This window comes from Mauremys mutica, chromosome 6, assembly GCF_020497125.1.
Source record: "Mauremys mutica isolate MM-2020 ecotype Southern chromosome 6, ASM2049712v1, whole genome shotgun sequence".
Lineage (NCBI taxonomy): Eukaryota > Metazoa > Chordata > Testudines > Geoemydidae > Mauremys > Mauremys mutica.
Window position 1 is genome coordinate 27778392 of NC_059077.1, and position 20985 is coordinate 27799376.

General features: G+C 39.2%; 1 protein-coding gene across 2 annotated transcripts in view; it reads right to left on the reverse strand.

The window, feature by feature from the left end:
- OXCT1 (3-oxoacid CoA-transferase 1) overlaps positions 1 to 20985 on the reverse strand; it is a 146775-nt gene that overhangs the window by 38614 nt on the left and 87176 nt on the right. For both annotated transcript variants that reach the window (XM_045021473.1, XM_045021472.1), the window contains exons 8-13: positions 18810 to 18917; positions 15797 to 15911; positions 15187 to 15281; positions 14492 to 14540; positions 7971 to 8043; positions 7171 to 7246 (exon numbers count right to left, since the gene is read on the reverse strand). In XM_045021473.1, coding sequence (XP_044877408.1) covers positions 7171 to 7246; positions 7971 to 8043; positions 14492 to 14540; positions 15187 to 15281; positions 15797 to 15911; positions 18810 to 18917 — 516 coding nt within the window. The remainder of the gene's footprint in view (positions 1 to 7170; positions 7247 to 7970; positions 8044 to 14491; positions 14541 to 15186; positions 15282 to 15796; positions 15912 to 18809; positions 18918 to 20985) is intronic.

Genomic DNA, 20985 nt, shown 5'->3' on the forward strand with positions numbered 1-20985 from the left:
CAAGTTGAGAACCTAAAAATGGAGGCATCCAAAATCATTAGTCACTTTTGAAAACTTCAATCCAAATGTTTCAGATTAAAATCAATTTTTAAAAAATGACACTGACTTTTGATATTGCTCTGATTTTTATTACAACCCCAAGTCTTGTCAGCAACATCAACGTACTAGGTTTGTATCTTCGCCTGCTTTTGTGGAGGGGGAGTCCAGAGAATAAAAGGTTCTTTCTGCCTTTTCCCTTTCCCTACCACGTACACCTGCACAAGATAGCTTGGAATTGCCTACAGCTTGTGAAGCACTTTGTGATCTTTGGGAGTGAAAGGAGCTATAAGCACAATTGAAAATGAATAGCTATCGTGAATGTTTTTGTGTGTGTTAATGTGTTCATTTACACGAGCCTTGCCCTCCTAATCCAAACCCCTAACTGAACAGCTACCACAACATCCGACTTTGATTATGGCAGAAGAATATGCAGAGATAGAGTTAATTCTTTTTGTCATGAGTTGTAATTGTTTAAAGTTGACTATAGGGAAGACAGCTGCACATACAGATATCTTTGATGGTTAGAACACCTAGTGTTCTATCTCCAGAACTTGTGTGGTGCTACACAAAAGGAGACACACCACTTTTTAAATGCATTGCATCTAATTATTTGCATGTTTACTTAAAGTACCAGTTGATAAGGTGTACAACTGGGACACAGTATTCTGCATATTTATTAGCCATATTCTGTTGTTCTTATGTAATACAGATCTTCCAAAAAGGTATTTTATTAAATCAGAACCATTATGTATGACAGAGCATATTCCCTTCACAGTAGTGATGGTAATACAGCAGGCAAAAGTTTGGAGGAATTTTTTTTCTATTGAAATGGAACCGACAAAAAGTTTTACAAAATTTACTCCTTGAGATTCATGAACCTTTAGCCACAGGGCATCTCTGTCACTGGTTCAATGGTTTATTTGCTGTTACACTATATAGGCAGCACCAGTATTTATTATATTAATATTAATGAATCCCTTGAAGGCATAATTCATCACTTTTAATCTTTTTTTCTCTCCTCTCTTAAAACTTGATGTTTAATGGCTTGGGGCTATTTTAGCAATGCAAAAGCATCATTAGTCAAAGAAACCACACTGGTAGGCAATATCAGATCCCCTGCTACTTTTTTGTGAAAGGTGCTATAGCTTACTCCAAAAATAGGGAACTGAGAAAAAGAGAGAATTAGAGATACTGCAGAAATGTAATGTGTCATTATTTTTAAACATTCTACCGTGGTCTTTAATAAAAAAGTCAATATTTACCAACTATTATCACAGTATGATAGCACAAATAGCATAGTGTTGCAACTATTGGTAAATGTCAACTTTTAACTGAAACCACTGTATATCTCCATCATCTTCAAGATGAGGTATTTTGTGTAGCAAGTCTCACCCTCATGAAAATTCCCATGGGTGAAGGAACTGAGAGTGGGACTCACTTCTGTTCACCTCTAAGATACATTTTAGAACAACCCTGATTGACAATGGTATGTGTAAAATAAATTGGTGGCCATGGTCTAGTGCCTTTAGACAGCCTTGCACATCACCAAAACAATTTGCAGTGTGGTTTACAGTCAATAGAGGGAGACTGAACTAACATCTGACCTCTAAAGGTGGTCCCATCTAGTCAGGGTTGGTGTTCACTGATGGAACAACATAGTGAAGCTTTCTCTGCCAAATGCCACTGATAGAGGTGCATTGGGCAGTCATGTTGTCTTGAGCCCAGCACTGATCATGGACTTGAAAGGAGCAACCAACATCAGCACTTTTACAGTGTTATGGTACTTCTCACACAAGTTGCAACAGGAGGTGTTGGCATGTGTATATCTCTCCCTATCTCCCTACCCTTGGGCTCTACTATCAAGCACAGATCAGGTATGTATAGGGGCCAGCAATGAAGGTAAGGTGGCCTGGAGCTTATATGCCATAGGGATGGGAAGGAGAAGAAGCAGTGTAGGGATAGGATAAGAGCAACCATGATTCTATTAGAACGGGAGAAAATTTCAACTCCTCGGTTCTCTCTCAATCCCTTTCTTTTCTGTAGCTAGGAGAGGGGCAGGCACAGACATCTGCACCCACAGAGACATAACACCCATCATGGATCCCTCTTTTCCAGGTTGTAGGAAATGGAACACACACAGTTTTTGCAGCAACATACTCCTAGACTGATAGGTACAGTGGATGAGAAAGAGTCAGGGACACAGAGAGAGAGAGAGAGAGAGAGAGAGAGGTGGGTGCTGGGTTGTTGGAGGAGATGGACAGAGTGCCATGCGGTGCTGGGCAGTGGAAGAGACAGATGATTTCTGGAGGGGAGACAGAGACAGGCCAAAAAAGGATTAAGAAGAAGGAATGAGATTCAAGCATTGGAAAAGAAAGGGGAGGGATAGGGGGAAAAATATACTGGGCACAAGAAGATTAAGAGTGAGGAAAACAGACACTGAAATAGACAATTGAAAAAGATACACTGGCACAGGTAAAAACATTATGGAGACAAAGTGAAAGGAGACATACTTCAGTCATTTCTTTATTATTATTTTAACAGAAAATATAATCACAAAAGGTTAACATTTGTGATTGGTGATCTGCCCACCTTCTACTGAGAGGGTAATGAGTTTCAGTGAAATTTAAGCCCTCAGTGATCTAGGCACTTTTGAAAATGTTACCCTGAGCTCCTTAGAGGGAGAGACATTTCCATTTGTGGAATACAAAAGAAAAAAAAACAATTAAACAAAGTGAACAAAGAGGGGATTGTGTCCCAGAGTAAGCTTTAAAGAAAGGTAGGTGCCCACCTGTGCCTGGCTTCCTCCCAGATTAATGGAATTCTGAGGCTTGTGTTCGGGGCAAATAGAGTTGTAAGCTTGCCACCAAGGAAGTGATATAAAGGCAATACATTTTTGTCAGTGAGAAGCAAGTACTGGGAAGGTTGCAGTGACCAGGGTCTGAGCAAAGACCTCAGGGAAGGTCCCACCTCTGAGGTGCTAGGAAAGGAGCCTGGGATAGTGTAAGCTGAAAAAGCTTGAGGAAGGGCTGAGGTGGAACCTTAAGAGGCAAGCAAATATAGTCAGTGGCCCTGAGGGGAGAATGAAATGAATGTTTGCATGCAAAGGATATAAACCTTCATGCTTTATGGAGTCAGCCTGTCATCAAGAACCTGTGGTTAGGAACAAGCTCCCGTCCTTCCCATGAGCAGACCAGGACCCTGAGTCTTGCATTTTGTAGTGTGCTTAGAATGACATACTGCTCTTCTTTCCCCAAAACTTTCATGGGAGCCCCACCTCCACTAAAAGTTAATGAAGAAGGGAAGGAGGAGAGGGCTACAATTATTTTAATAATCCTTCCCAGCTGACTTCCTCATTATGAATGTATGCAAATACATGTATAAGCACTAGTGCTTGGGTGATATCAACCTATTTAGGGAGAGCAAGAATAGTTTCACTATGTTACTTATTCAAAACTTGAAGGCTTAGGATTATTACTTGCCTCCAACTGATGGAAATACCGCCAAACAGAGACTTATGGCATATAAAAATGATGAAACTATGAAAATAGAAAGTTAAGTGAAAAATGATGCAATAAAATGTAAGTTCCCTTGATTGTTAGCTTCATGCAATAAAAATGTATCTGTATATTATCCAACATAAATCTTGCAACAAAAAAGGACTTATAGAGCTCAGTGAAGTCACCTAATAATGACGACATATTGTCTTATTTAAAACAGAAGGTAGAATAGGACTGAGAAACAATTAAATGCCTACTTTTTGTTTAACTTCTTCAGTCATAGCTACTACTGCAATATTTGATAGTGTAATTGAACAATGCCTGTTTTTCAGAGGGGATGTACCCATTTTTTACATGCGTTAACCAGAACTTTGTACAGCAGGGAGCAGTTTATCTTTATTTATTTTTCCATTTATAAAATGTTCCTCTTTTCAACTCCAAGACATATTTACTATAAAATAATAACGCAAACAAACAACACCTTCTAAACAACCACTTCAAACTCCTTTCTAGCAATCCTCTCAGAGAAATCTTGAGTAAACAAAAGTCTTGCCGTGCGTATGAGCATTAAACTCAGCCTTTTTTGGTCCAAAGGACTGGGGAAGAAGTGAATTCCAGAGAGTGAGGGGACCTCTAACTTGAAGGACATGCCCACAATCCACAGATATGTTAGTATACTGACTGTCCACTTGAATAAAGAACATTAGTCTAAGATAGACTAATGCTTAGACTTAATTTGGCTAAAGACTCAAACCCTAAAGATGTCCAGATTAAAATCAAAACCCTTAAATTGCACCTGCAGCAAAAGCACTATAGCCGGAGACATTGTTGGTCTCCTTGTACCATTACAAGACTAGTGTAAGTGAGCAAAGAGAAAATAATCCTTCCTATGTGGCAATTGTTTGAGTGATCAAATCCAAATATGCTTTAGAGCATTGAGAAATGTTTGGACAGACTTCTGCTGACAGACTAGATGTTGATACAGACTTTTAGCACAATAATAAAAATAATAATAATACCACCACTGAGGTGGCACACACTAGTAAAAATGTTTGAAATATGACCCTTCATCAGGATTTGCAAGTGCAGACCTCTGAACTCATGGAGTTCTAATGTGACTCTGCACAATGTCACAGAATGGCATTGGAATCTAATGTAGGATTAAAGACTTCATTTGAACGCCAACTGAAACTGTAGTTTGAAGTGGAAACACTGCACATATGTTGCTATCATTTCTATATACTACACTTTTAGTGCATTTCCCATTCAAATATATATGAGCCATGCAATCTCCCATTCGAGGACTGTTTTTTCTTAACAATTACACTTAAAACAAACAAACAAACAAAACCTTCAAAAATTAAGTTGAGCATGTCTCTCCCAAGACAAGAAAAATCCCTAGTGTGTGTAACAAACATTTTTTCAGTAATCTCCATTGAAGAAAATTATTTTAATAAGAAATATAAGTTAGGTTTAAACCCCAGAAATTTAGAATGAAAAATGTTTACATGTGTGTCATTTAAACACATTTTGTGATCCAGAATGCAACGATTCAAAATCATTTTTGCAAACCAGTAGGTAAATAATTAGTTCATTCTGCATTATGTAATGAATAGTCGCATCCTCTACAAAACAAAGAAGGTGAGGTCTTCTGACAGAACTGTATTAATTCAATATGAAGAGAAAATAAAAGTGGTTCATACGATGACATAAAGGGAAAGATATCTTACTGTAAATGCAAGTCTCCTAAGGACTGTGTATCAGACTGATAATCATTCGCCCAGCTAACTGGTATAAGATTTAGATACTAAATTTATTTTAAAAGGAAATCTGAACTCTCTAAAACATAGCTGTAATAAATAAATCACCCATACTCTAATTTTAACTACATTGGGCTTCAGTCCATTAACCCCTTGACTCTTCTTATAAACATATTTGGTGACCTCATATTAATCTCATCTTGGTGCAGATCATAAACCATATCAGGGACTAAAAATATAATTTGATTCTTTCCCTTTTTTTACAGTATTCTTCTCCTTTCCAAAAGAGGCTGAGTTTATTATTTATTTTGGATTTTTGTAACGCAAGACACATAAAAATAAAATATGTTCCAAATTAAGTTCAATGGCAAGTTATATAAAGATCTATTACTAATTAGCATCTTAAGAAATGCACAATTGACCTAATGTCAATATTAAGGTCCAAACATGAGAGGTACTGGCCCAACAGCATACCTGAGCATCCTCCGGGTTCCCTAAAATAGGTTAAGGATAAAAGACGCCCAACCACCAGTGAAATATCACAAGTTACAAGTTCACAGAGAGGGGATATTAATTCTTAACTCCATTTTTTCACAATAATCAAAGGGTTTTCTGCCTGCAAAAATTTCATCATGCCCTGAAAGCTATTCTTTTTATCCATATGGTATCACTGGAAATCAAACTCATGCTTCCCCCTCATGGATTAGAATTTCATCATTTTAGCTGTGAAAATCCATAGCTCTTATTGACAATGGCATCAAATTCAAGAAAAAAAAAAGTGTGTGAATAAGTAACCATAAATGAAGGCAAAATTGGTAGTTGTGCCCATCTTTGCTCAAGGGGTTTTACCAATGAGTTCTGAAACCATCTAACTAGTAACATTAGTCCCTCACATGACAGGTGAATAACTATTAGAAAAAGACAAATGAGTTTAAAATAATCACAGGACAATCACTAGAATGTAATATTTTGGCTTCACTTATATGCAGTCAGAAGCAGTAACCTTAATATATACTGCTGTAAACCTCCTTATGCTCCTCATAGCCCCTTCCCAAAACATGTCCAACTTTCTTATTTTTTTCAGCCAGGAACATCTTAGAATCTCCAGTTTCCCTACAAGAGGAATCTGCTTTGACTATTGGTTGTAGGGTTGTCTTCTTTCCTACCAACTTCAAGCCCTATATCATCTCTCTTTAGTTTGACATTCTTAGCTCCCTACTGGTATTGATGTTGTGTTAAGAGCTACTAAAAACGTATGCAACAAATCTCTAAACTGCAGGAAACTCAGAGAAGTTTGAAAATGGGAACCCTAACAGCTCAGAAACTAGGAGGCAAATAAAAAGACCCCAAAAATCTCATTCTTTTCAATACAAACTCAAGTTTGGAGGCCTGACTCAGGATTTTTGAATGCTTGGAGCTGGTGATGTTGAAGGAAAACAGTATCGACCTTAAAGCTGTATGCATTCTCTCCTTTTCTCTGCCTCACAGACCAGTTTTTAACTAAATTCTTTCCTTTGTGCCTGTCTTCTTGCCACAGATTTAAAGAAACAGAACACATCTTTACATTGAAAGCCTCCATGAACTCAAGATGTTGAACAAAAATTGTATGTCTGGTGCAATGGTTCCACTATTAAATGTCTCCAAAGCTCCTTAAATCTCCAGTTTTTGAACACTTATTAAAAATAACCAACCAACCAAAGTTAGGCACCTGCGACTGTTCATTTAAAATCTATTCTCCCTTGTCTCAAACTCTCCCTCTCTGCTATCAGTTTAGAAACTGCAGTTTCGAAACACAGTTGTTATGAAAGAAGCTAGGAAAAATATATTTGTATTATTCTAAAGTAAGTGCACTCATGGTACAAGTGTTTACTTACAGGTATCATCCAGTTGGCCAGATCACCATACTTAGACACCTGCATTGCTCCAAGCATTGTCAAATCGACATGACCTCTGGTAAAAGATAGTGTGCAATTAGCATACTGTGTGGAAATAATAGCTCACAAATCCAACCAAGTTAATATATATCAATATAAAGCTCCTAAAAATGGCAGTAAACAACAGAGGAACTGAGCAGTTTGTCACTTACACATGTACTTTTTCCCCCTACACATAAGCACTGATCTGGATTTCCCTCTGCCTTCTGAGCCTCAAAAAACATGATTATTTCTGTCTGGTTTTGGTTAATTGCATTCACGTAAATCAGCTCTGAACTCACATTTTTAAATGCATTCCTTCACATATTTGCGTGCACTGATTATCTTTTCAGAGCCATTATGGTTTAGTGTTTGTTTGTATCCAACCTCCTCTCCGAAAAAAACAAACAAAAAACAGGTGCAGATGGTGAATTTCCATCAGGGAGGCGGAATCAGGATTGCAGACAAGCTGAGTAAAGAGATACACAGTGTGCAAGTACAGATTAGATTCCTCAGAAAGTGACTAAAAAGTAGCTGTTTAAAACACAGCTACAAATGTGTTTATATACAGTCACAGTCAGTTGAATATTTCAGTTTCTAGTAGCCTGACCTAATCCTTCTGTAAGTTGTCACTGAACATCCACAATAGTTTTACAGGTTGTTAAATGATAATCACATTTCAGAGCATTACTAATGAGTTTAGTTAGTGACTCATCCTATTCTGTTCAGCATTTTAACAGATTAGGAGTTCTGTTACATACCCTCTAATCATTGCAAATGATTCATCACTAGAGAAATAGGAGGAACCTGGAAGAACGGTGACTGTCTCTTTACCTGTAAAAGAAATGGGCTGTTATATTTACAGAATTGGTGTTTAGGAAAATCCAATAGGAAGGGATCTTTGTCATGTCAAACTCCAGACTTTGTCAGTCTTTACTGGTGTAAGCTTTTTGGAATTATGGGAGCGGGAGGTTACTCTGTAAGAATGGCTTGAGGGAGTTGGTCAGGGGCTGAATTAGGCCATGAATGAGGGAGAGCTTCTCCCACTGACATAACTACCACTGCTCGTTTAGGTGGTTTTATTATGTTGATGGGAGAGCTCTCCCATTGGCACAGAGTGATTACACGAGCGATCTTACAGTGGCATAGCTGTATCCGTACAGCTGTGCCACTGTAAGTGTAGTGTAGACATGGCCTTAGACTGGCACCTGAGTCATACCGATACCAAATCAATCGGAATGTGTCACTGGGTAGTGAGAGTGGCAGGAAGTATTTTATAGGTGATCAGATAATGACCCCATTCAAAAGGTATGGGCAGTGGAATCTCGTGTTACGGTCATGAAAACCTCCACTGGACTTAGCTTTTCATTCATTCATTTCATTCTTTTTTTTAGCAGAAAGAAAGTGTCTGGAGAAGACAGAAAATGTTACAAAAAAGAGGAGGTCAGACTGGGAATTTACTCTAGTGAAAATGTCCTTTCAATGCATGACAGAGTTGGTTCACTCTTGTCTCCAAGGTGCATCTACAAGAAAATAAATGTTTGTGGTCCTGTGAGTGGACACACAAAACCTTATCCAGCATCCACGTGACAAATGACATGGAAGACCTGAAGGACCTAGCACTGGACCCCCTTCCTGCCTCCCAGCACCACTTCTGGTGAGGCACAAGCAGTACTGTGTTTCCTGTCTTACCTAGGAGGTATCTTTAATAGTTAGAGATTGGTTTAAAACCTGAAGCATGAGATTTAATATCCCTTGTAAAATTTGTTATAATTAATTATGATAACTATGATACCCATATAAATATCCAATCCCATTTTTCATCTTGCAAGTTCTTTGCAAGTTCTACCACATTTTTGAAAGAATACTTCAGGGGTCGGCAACCTTTCAGAAGTGGTGTGCCGAGTCTTCATTTATTCACTCTAATTTAAGGTTTCGCGTGCCAGTAATACATTTTAACGTTTTTAGAAGGTCTCTTTCTATAAGTCTATAATATATAACTAAACTATTGTTGTATGTAAAGTAAATAAGGTTTTTAAAATGTTTAAGAAGCTTCATTTAAAATTAAATTAAAATGCAGAGCCCCCTAGACCAGTGGCCAGGACCTAGGCAGTATGAGTGCCACTGAAAATCAGCTCGCGTGCTGCCTTCGGCACGCGTGCCAGAGGTTGCCTACCCCTGGAATACTTCAAATATCAGATGATCACTGCCAATTTAGTATAAATTATTATTAAAGAACAATTTTTACCCCGTTTAATTTAAAAAAAATATTACATTAATCTCAAGACTCAACTTGTACACACACACACACACACACACACACACACACACACACACACACACACACACAGATTTTCAAAGGTAGGCACTTTGTGCTATTTGTGTCTTGGAAAATATCCCCCATATAAAAATATTTCCACAGCCAGCTGTTGGTGAAACTTTGTTAGGTGCTGAAATAATACAAGAGTAATATTGCAGAGATGGCATTGTTCAAAGTGGGAAAAACAACACGGTGATAACAGAATCAATTAGTTAAGTTAGGTGGCAAATATTTTTACAAGTCAGTGAGCAGTTGCTGGAGTGTACAGCAAAATTAAATTATAAATTTGATTATATGTCAGTGCTTCATCTCATTTGGCTATTCAGTTTAGCTGTACTAGCTAACATGATCTGCTAAAGAGGAGATCCATGTTATTATGAAAAGCCCTTTCTAAAATACCAGCTGTATATACCTGATCCTGCACTAGGATCCACTAGAGTGGGCCTGTGGCCATGCAGAGTCCTGTTAACGCTAATGGGAGTCTATATGGGTGTAGGTCTCTGCACTAGCTGCTCCCAGTGCAGAAGCAAGGCCTGTGTTTAAACTGAATTGGATTAACTGCAAGTACTTGTATAACTTTAGTTTCACAATACAAATTAAAAAAACAAACAAACCAACCAACCCTAACAAGCTAGTTTTCCCATTTCAAAGCTGTGTGACCACTTTTTCCTGCCAAAAGATGGGGAGTTGTCTGAAGCTGAAATGGGTGAATTACAGGGGGAGGGTATCCTAAATTCCTTCTAAGCTGCACGGCTGGGTGGCCGCCCAGCAAGCTATCAAGTGCCGCGCACTTCAGGTGCCCCTCCCCACACTGCTGCATTGCTCCTGCCCACTGTCTTGGAGTCCCTGGCCAATGGCTCCCAGGAGCCTCCTGCTTGCTGTGCAGAGTGGGGGAGCAGAAGGAAGAAGGAGGGGGCGCTGATGTTAGGGTATCCTCCTCCCCTGTAGCCCCATTTACACAAAGTGGGGAGGACGGACACAACATAGCTCAGGAGGGAGGGAGCTTGCTGGCAGCTGTTACTGTGTCTGAACAGGGAGTCTTCAGACTGCTGAGTACCAATCTACTTAAAAGGACAGTGTACTTAAAGAGGCAGCGTGCATCTCTCTCTCTCGCACACACACATAGTCTATCATCCTTTAAAAAGTGGAAGTGAAATCCTAGTGAGGAAGATAGAAAGAAGCATAAACTCTGGCAAATGAAGTGTAATATTATAATTAGGAAGGCCAAAAAAGAATTTGAAGAACAGCTAGTCAAAGATTCAAAAAGTAATAGAATTTTTTTTTTAAAAAGTACATCAGAAGCAGGAAGCCTGCTAAACAACCAATTGGGCCACTGAACGATCGAGATACCAAGGAAGCACTCAAGGATGATAAGGCCATTGTGGAGAAACTAAATGAATTCTTTGCATCCATCTTCATGGCTGAGAATGTGAGCGAGAGTCCCAAACTTGAGCCATTCTTTTTAGGTGATGAATCTGAGGAACTGTCCTAGATTGAGGTGTCATTAGAGGAGGTTTTGGAACAAACTGATAAACTAAACAGTAATAAGTCACCAGGACCAGATGGTATTCACCCAAGAGTTCGGAAGGAACTCAAATGTGAAATTGCAGAACTACTAACTGTAGTCTGTAACCTAGCATTTAAATCAGCTTCTGAATCAAATGATTAGAGCAGACGTGGGCAAACTACAGCTCGCAGGCCACATCTAGCCCATGGGACCATCCTGTCCAGCCCAGGAGGCTACCCCCCCAGTCCCTCCCCCGCAGCCATGCCATCGAGTGGGCAGCGCTCTGGGTGGCGAGGCTGCGCGTTCCTGCCAAGCAGCGAGGCAGCATGTCTGGCTCCCAGGGGGACAGTCAGGGGATAGGGAGCAGGGGGCGGTTAGATGGGGCTGAGGTTATGGGGGGCAGTCAGGGGATGAGGGAGGGTTGGATAAGTGTGGGAGTCCCAGGGGGGGCGTCAGGGGCAGGGGTGTGGATAGGGGTCAGAGCAGTCAGGGCACTGGGAGCAGGAGAGTTGGATAAGGGGTGGGGTTCCAGGGGCAGTTAGGGTCAGGGGGTCCTGGGAGAGGGCGGTTACGGGACAAGGAGCAGGGGGGTTGGATGGGTTGGGAATTCGAGGGGGGAGGCAGGCAGGGGGTGGGAAGTGGGAGGTGTCGGATGGTGGCGGGAGCCAGACTGTTTGGGGAGGCACAGCCTTCCCTACCCAACCCTCCATACAGTTTTGCAACCCCAGTATGGCCTTCGGGCAAAAAGTTTGCACACCCCTGGACTAGAGGATAGCTAATGTGACACCAGTTTTTAAAAAGGGCTCCAGAGGTGATCCCGGTGATTATAGGACAGTAAGCCTGACTTCAGTGCCGGGCAAACTGGTTGAAACTATAGTAAAGAACAGAATTGTCAGACACATAGATGAACATAATTTGTTGGGGAAGAGTCAATATGATTTTTGTAAAGGGAACTCATGCCTCAACAATCTACTAGAATTCTTTGAGGGGGCCCACAAGCATGTGGACAAGGGGGATCCAGTGGATATAGTGTACTTAGATTTTCAGAAAGCCTTTGACAAGGTCCCTCACCAAAGGATCTTAAGCAAAGTAAGCTGTCATGGGATAAGAGGGAAGGTCTTCTCATGGATTTGTAACTAGTTAAAAGATAGGAAACAAAGGGTAAGAATAAATGGTCAATTTTCAGAATGAAGAGAGGTAAATAGTGGTGTCCCCCAGGGGTCTGGTACTGGGCCCAGTCCTATTCAACATATTCATAAATGATCTGGAAAAAGGGGGTAAACGGTGAGGTGGCAAAAATTGCAGATGATACAAAATTGCTCAAGATAGTTAAGTCCAAGGCAGACTGCGAAGAGCTACAAAAGGATCTCTCAAACCTGGGTGACTAGGAAACAAAATGGCAAATGAAATTCAATGTTGATAAATGCAAAGTAATGCACACTGGAAAACATAATCCCAACTAAATTGGCTGTTACCACTCAGGAAAGAGAAGAATAGAACAAGAAGCAATGGGCTTAAACTGCAGCAAGGGAGGTTTAGGTTGGACATTAGGAAAAAGTTCCTAACTGTCAGGGTGGTTAAACACTGGAATAAACTGCCTAGGGAGGTTGTGGAATCTCCATCTCTGGGGATATTTAAGAGTAGGTTAGATAAATGTCTATCAGGGATGGTCTAGACAGTATTTGGTCTTGCCATGAGGGCAGGGGATTGGACTAGATGACCTCTCAAGGTCCCTTCCAGCCCTAGAATCTATGAATCTAGGGAGTCATTGTGGATTGGTCTCTGAAAACATCCACTCAATGTGCAACGGCAGTCAAAAAAGTGAACAGAATGTTGGGAATCATTAAGAAAGGGATAGATAATATGACAAAATATCATATTGCCTCTATATAAGTCCACAGTATGCCCGCATCTTGAATACTGCATTCAGATGTGGTCACCCTATCTCAAAAAAGATACAGTATATTGGAATTGGAAAAGGTTCAGAAAAGGGCAACAAAAATGATTAGGGGTATGGAATGGCTGCCATATGAGGAGAGATTAATAAGACTGGGAATTTTCAGCTTGGAAAAGAGACAACTAAGGGAGGATATGATAGATGTCTATAAAACCATGACTATTGTGGAGAAAGTAAATAAGTAAGTGTTATTTACTCCTCCTCATAACACAAGAACTAGGGGTCACCAAATGAAATTAATAGGCACCAGGTTTAAAACAAACAAAAGGAAGCATTTTTTTCACACAATGAAAAGTCAACCTGTGGAACTCCTTGCCAGATAATCTTGTGAAGGCCAAGACTATAACAGGATTCAAAAAAGAACTAGATAAATTCATGGAGGATAGGTCCATCAATGGCTATTAGCCAGGATCGACAGGGATGGTGTCCCTAGCCTCTGTTTGCCAGAAGCTTGGAATGGGCGACGGGGGATCGATCACTTGGTGATTACCTGTTCTGTTCATTCTTTCTCAGGCACTTAGCATTGGCCACTGTGAGAAGACAGGATACTGGGCTAGATGGGCCTTTGGTCTGACCCAATATGGCTGTTCTTATGTTATCACACTCACCTCCCAACACATACTTGTCTTATTGTTGTTGTTACTTGATACTTCTTTCAAAGTGTGTTGTTTTAGTTTTTTGACTCGTCTATGCATTTCATAATTTTTATTTCTCTCTTGTGCTTAAATTTAATTCTTTGAGTAGTGAATTCTAAAATGCCTAACCTGTTCTGGCTGGAATAATTATCCCTATGGTAACTTTTTAAAAACATATATTACACCTAGGTTTTTTGTTTCTACTGGTGGTGCACATCCGCACATTACCTTGATATGGTGCACATAGCAAAATTAATTCCACATATGGATGGAAAAAATTAGAGGGAACACTGGGAGTGTCTACTCCGAATATTCAAGTGAGATCTCTGAAAAGTTGCTTAAGTTGTTGCTCCAAAGATATAATCCCTCAATAGTGAGAAGTGAAGATATTAAACACACAGTGACTGAAGTCCAGCAGTTTTGCCAAACGTGGCTGGGACATGAGTCAATGGGGCCAATTTCTAGCACTTCCAGAATCCCATGAAATACAGTGGGAACAAATGCATGTGCGTATAGACATCACAGTGCAAGTCCACATGCTGAATTGGGGAATAGGTCTAAGAATCTTTTGCTTCAAGAAAGTAAAACACAAGACTTCTCTGCTTGAGTTAAAAAACAGCCTCCTTTACCCGTTACTACTAGAAAGCAGTGATGATACATATGCTGACTAGCTAGTATATTAATTGTCATTAATGATCGAAACTCATAGTCACTGCAAATGTGTCAGTACTAAAAAAGGTAAAACAACATAAATATTTACAAGTAACATTGCACCAGTGTTCTGGATTTAGTATTGAATCAAATAAAGTATGTTAAATCAGTTATGAACAATTTCCAGAAGTTAAGTATATTGATGATTTTACCTGCATTAATCAGGTCTGGATCTACCTCATTTTCAAGTGGATAAGGACCCTGATAACAAAACACAGTCTCAATATTTATTGACGATCCAGAACAACACAATATTTTCCTTTATTAATTCTAATGTTTGTGACTCAAAATAAATACATCATACATTTGGATTTTTCTGTGTGGTACACCACTTTTATTTAGCATGTGCACTGAAACATACACTAGTCCATGAACAGAGACTGTATGGTAACGACATTGCTGAAGGCTAGTATTAAATATATATAGTTTTCCTTGAAGCTACAGAATTTCTTAAAGTCACAGGCATCCAGGTTCAATTTAACAAAACATCACTAGTAAAATATGCATACATATTATGTTAGTTTAAAATTATGTATGATGTCACAACTAAAAACCTCTTATAGAGTTTGATCCTGCAAGGTGCTGAGCATTCTGGCACCAATCCAGCAAAGCCCTTTACAAAGGTACATGCTTAGCTTTAAGCATGTAATCAGTCCCATAACTCCAGTGGGACTACTGACATATCTCTCAGGTAAGTATGTGCTTTAAATACCTTCCTGGGCTTAAGCAAGAATGCTCAGCACCTTGCAACATGGCAGCTCTTTGAGCTCTAAGTATAAACAGCTTGTGGAAAAAAACAACAAATCAATGTAAGTGCATTACATAAGCCTTCACTGACTCTACTTACCAAGCCCAGGACTCCATTTTCACTCTGCAGGTGAACTGAAATGTCTGGACTGATGAAGTTGCTGGCCAACAGTGGAATTCCTATGCCCAGATTAGCTGAAGTAAATTGGTTAAGGTACAACTAGAATATAATTACCGTAAATGAGTAAATTAACAAAATTATATTTGTGCTGTGATCAGACCCCCCCCCCTTTTTTTTTTTTTTTTTTTTTTTTTACAAACTGTTCAGCTTTTCATATATATGCCTCAAAAGTTATGCTGAATTATTTTGTCATTTGGACTGCTCAGTTGCCTTCTTTCAGATGCTAACCCATTAATATAACTGTCCAAGCAAGCTTCATTTAATACAGATGGTGCTTACAATTTTCACGAAATATCAATTAATCACTTGACTGCCAATGAACATTCCAGTCATACCCAGGTAGAACATCTCCTACTGTATGCCTTAACACTCCATCTATTTCAATAGGATGTTAATATAATGACAGAACCACAGGTGCTGTAGTGGACAGTGAAGATGGTAACAAACTTGTGCTAGGAGTAACAGCTGTGACTTCTATTTTATCAAAGCAAATCCCATTTCTTTAACCTACAACATAGTTGGAGGATACCGTACATGCCGTCTTCAAACTCTAAAGCTGCTCGTCTGATGATCCTCTCTCGCACATTGTCTCCTTCCTTCTTTTGTTTGGCTTTTGAGTCTTCAGGCTTTCGGATGGATAATCGCTACAAAGCAAGACATTGTCAAAAACAAACTGTGGTGTTAAGATTCCTGTTCTGCAAGACATAAAAGTCGGGCTCATGGGTTCAGGGAGACTTTATGCAAAAGTCTTTTAGAATATTATAGGGATGAAACCAGTTGGGGTCTACAGGAAGTACTGCAAAAAAACCAACAATAAACAAAAAACAAAAAAATTTAATTTAACGACGAATGAAATCCTTTCTATACGCATTTTTTCAATAGCCTACAGAACTTATTAGACAATATTATCCCTGCGATGGAATTTGATAGCTTGGCTTTACTATTCTATAAAAGTTATAATGGCTTTAAATTCTATAAGCCTTTTTCCACAAGGGATGGTTTGCTGTCAAGAACAGCACTATTCTTTTGAGAAAGTGTCTGTCAAAAATATATTTTTTGCAATTTTGTCCTTTACCTTTTTCCATATTTCAAGACAGTAGGTTTGTGTGGGCAGAAGGGATTTTCCCTGATGGAACAGAGGCCTTTAGTGGGAACACAATTGTTAAATAAAATCCATGTTTTAATTTAAACATTTATTTTGAATGTATTGTAATTTAATTTCATTTTAAAGAAGCTTTCTTTTTAACCCATGGCTGCTTCCCCTACAATGTGGAGCATTTCATTGCTGTCTTTGAATCCCAAACTCATTATTTCACTTCGTGCAGTAAATGAAAGTGTTCACAGATTGGCTCCTGCCTTTTGTTGGAAGATTCTTCCCTGGAAAAAGGAATGCATGGTACACCAAGGGCATTCCCGCTAGAGGGGTCAGGTCGGAATCCAATTAGGCAGGAGCAAACATCTAAAGACAGTAAATGTATGACAACCTAGCTTCAATTTATTCCTCTCCTTCCTCCCGCCCCCACCTCCCCACCACCACCAACAAAAATGGTATAGGAGTATGACTGTCATTTCTGTAATATGATTAGAACAATAACATACCTTCCTTTTCCCAGCACTCTAAATCTGGTTTATATGGGAATCCTTTCCAGACACCCCACTGGACTAATATGCCTGATCCAATTTATGGTCAAAATGTAGTAAGTAAGGCTGGCAGAGCCGGCTCCTACACCAACCACTGTCCACACTGCCAGTCAAGGTGGCATGTTGGGACGAGGAGGGATCATGATATAGAAGGGGTAGGGTGGAGTGCCATGCCTCAAATTTTATTTTATAGACTCTGTATAAGACAGTAAATTAATAACTTTGCAATTTCATTGCTATATTTCTATTTGATGAGATGCATCACTGCTAGGATTATAAAACTCAATGGACCAAATTTATCCCTGCTGCAACTCTACTGTATATCATATAAAAACTTTTTAAAAGGTGATAGAAAAAATGAGGTAAGTGGTATGACATGAGGCCTTGTTGTTAAAGTTCTGGCTTAAACTCCTGGTCCTAGGAGGAACCCCACTGTAGCGGGCAAATCAGCGAAGAAAGCCAAGCAGTATTTGTATGTAGGTGCTACATTGGAAAGAAGGGGCAAGCCCCTGAAGCCAAACTGAAATGACAACAGCATTTTAATCAAAGCAAAATCAATCCATTTAGAGAAAGACAAACGCTTGCGAGTGGACATAGTAGACCATGTCTTAAAAGGAGGGAACGGAGTATTAACTGCTGTCTAATACAAAGTGCCCATAGACTAAGAGCTTTGACACATCTGACTCCAATCAGATAGCTAGTGACAGACCAAGTTTGTGCAGAATAAACTGGTGGCAAAGCAGGCTGTGATTTATCATCCTGCTTGAGGTGCACAAGGAGGGTTACCCCAGGGAGAACTTACTCAAGTAAAGGGCCGTATGGCCTTCCAGGCCTTTGTGATTTTATGGTGGTCACAGAAATTTGATTTATAGCAAAACAGTCTCAGGAGGACAATAGTCTAATAACAAAAATGGGCAGAAGTCAGAGTAGGCTTTTTTCCCTTCATATTTCCCACTCCCACCAAAATAACCAACAAATATAGCCAAAAATGTTATTTCTGACTGCAAAGAAATACTACAGGTGTGTCAAAACATACTGCAAGGTTGCTGGCCCACGACATTTCTAAGTGTTCTTCCAGAGAGCTGTCATGCCACAAAGTTGAACCCAGAGACATTGCTCCTGGGAGGGACACCACAGAACCAAAGCTAGGACAATTTCCTCCAGCTTGGTTCTAAGTGTAGCAATGAAATAGCTGCTTTCTTAGTGGGCAGCTAAAACACTACCAACATGTTCATTCATTTTATAATTTTGTAATTTTGTAAACAGATACTGACAATTAAAGGTCTTCCAGTTCTGTAGAGGAATGCAATTAAGTAAAAGTTTCTGTTAAAAACAAAAACAAAAAACACTCTGCCACATAAATATGAATATAGGGCCATATTTTCTCTCCTGGGCCCAGTCTGTACCACCTGCATAGCACTAAGGGACTGGAACTGGCTCTAGCTGCCAAACCTCTCAGTGGGAGATAACTCTCACCTGCAGTAAAGCTGGCGGAGCCGGCTCCTACACCAACCACTGTCCATGCTGCCAGTCAAGGTGGCATGTTGGGATGAGGAGGGATCATGATATAGAAGGGGTAGGGTGGAGAGCCACGCCTCAAATTTTAAGCTGGTATAAGGTTCCTTAGGAACCATAACCAGCTACCCTAAATTAGACAAGCCCAGGGGCTCCTCTAACTTATGCAGTGATTGGAACCAGTTACTGAAGCTTGACAATTGGGGATCTATAACCATTTCCTCCTCCACCCCCATCTCCTGCACAAGCTGGAACTTGACACAGTAGAGAATCCATCTCATAATATTTTATCCTGGCTACAGTTTAATGGTCGAGCAGAAATTCTGCAATTTATAAAATTTATTCTGGGTCAACACACATAGTGGCTAAGAAGCCGAACTACTTACTTCAATTCTCTTTTCATATTTCTCTCCCTTTATGAGACGATGGACATAGATCTTTGGAATGTGAATATCTTCCGGGGCAAATGATCCTATATCAACAATTTCTTCTACCTGCAGGGAAGAAAAGGAAGAGTGAATATACTCTGTTGAACCAGTATATTCTCTCAAGACATGAAAGATTTATGAGAGATTTAGCAATGAAACTTCCAGATACTCAAAGCAGAGTAGCTCAAATCTACCCAAGAAGAGGCAGAGAGTGGGCCAAAATAGTGGAATGGCCTCAAAATAAGTGTGTCTAAAATTGCATGCCTCTCTCTTACACACGGAGGGAACTCCAACATTTTTGTGTAAAGGATATTTCCACATGCATTTCTGAATAATTATATTTCTAGCTGCCCAGTTTGCACATACAAATATCTCCTGCACACCCACATGAGAATTCTTTGCACATACAAAATAATAAGCACAAAATGGAGAAAAACAAAATCTTGATAGCAAAAGGGATACAAAATGAAAATGTACAATTTTAGGTATATAAATCTGGAGATCAGGTTCAGACCACTTTGAAAGTACTTCAAGATGTGCTGTTCTGTAGGAAGTCACTAGAATGCAAGGCTGTACAAAACAAGTCTGAATATTTACTATGACATGCTGTAGTTAAAAAAAAGTTAAATTTCAAGTTCTAAGAAAGTAGTTGAATTGATCAAATGTACCTTTGGCACAAAATTTATATCTGTCTACTCCATGTACTTTAAACGTGGCCTCTCTGGAGCACGTTTTCATACTTTGTATGGAATTCTTAAGTAATCTAATTGTCACTACAATTATTCATAGAATTTCAGGGAGAGACTATCTCACATTCATTATATTCAGTGTTCTCAGTCAGTTACATTTGCATAGTGTTTTCAATGCATGTATACAGGCACAACATTATAATGTCAAGTAATGCAATGTTCGTGATACTAGATATTCTGTATTCAAAAGGAAATGAAATCATATCAGAGCTAGTCTCCCGAGAACACGTTACAATAGCAACATTAAACTCAATATGAAGATATCTAAAATAAGCCTAAGGATTCCTAAACAATAAAGGCTTATGCAACAGGATACATCAAGGGAGTTACACCATTTACCCAATCTCTATGATGAATAAATCTCAGAGCACTGTCATCGCAAATGAAGAAACATTAAAGTACTTTAAATCCAGATTAGCATGCATAATTCTCAGATGAAAACAAATCCATGTGCTGTATCTGTTGTCTCTGTAAAATCTCATCAATAATAATTTTCATATGGCATCTACCATACAACCTTTACCCTAATATTCCTTATAGGGTGCCAATAAAAGGCTAAACAAGCTAATAATAAAAAGTAGCAAAGGGAAAGAGAAAATAAAAAGGTATAGACAAGGGAAAAAAGGTATGTTTTCAGATGATCTTTAATTCTTTTCAAAGGCCTGATGAGACAGGAAAACACAAGACTGTTTATATGGCAAGAGCTCTAGGGGAAAAAGGTTCTGGCACAAACAGTAGCAAAACTGTGTGAAGTGACCAGTGCAAGACATTTAGAGGGAGCAATGATAGGAGAAGAGGAAGAAAAGTTCCATAAGGTAGGGTGGGGCCAAGTCAATGTACTGTTTTAAAAATAAAAAGATTTTATCAGGAACAAAATGGTGCAACAGAATCCATGCACTATCTTGCTAAATGATTGGTCACATTGTCATCTATATTATGAGATGGCAGAATACCTCTGCAATCAAAAATAGGATAAGGTGGAAAAATCCTGAAGAACACAGATGAAGATTCTCTGTCAGAACAGCAGCTACTGTAAGAATCCTGGAACAAAATCAAAAAGGAGGAAAAGCAGAAGAGAATTGCACAGAGAGTTCAATGTAACTATACATAAAACAGATCATCTGCTACCATCTAGAATCTGAGTCCCGTTTTTTCTAACTAGTATTTGTCTTTACTTATTAGGTGAAAAAGCAGGCCCAAGAAATATTAATCGCTATTGATTCAAACTCTATTATAAAAGGGCTGCTTTTATTTCCTCTTATTAAAGGATAGAATTATTGAACCAAATTTTTTGTTGGCATAACTCTCTTGACTTCAATGGAGTTATGCTAACAGAGAATGTGACCCATTGTATTCTTCTTCCTCAGAAGACTGAAAATGAAGTG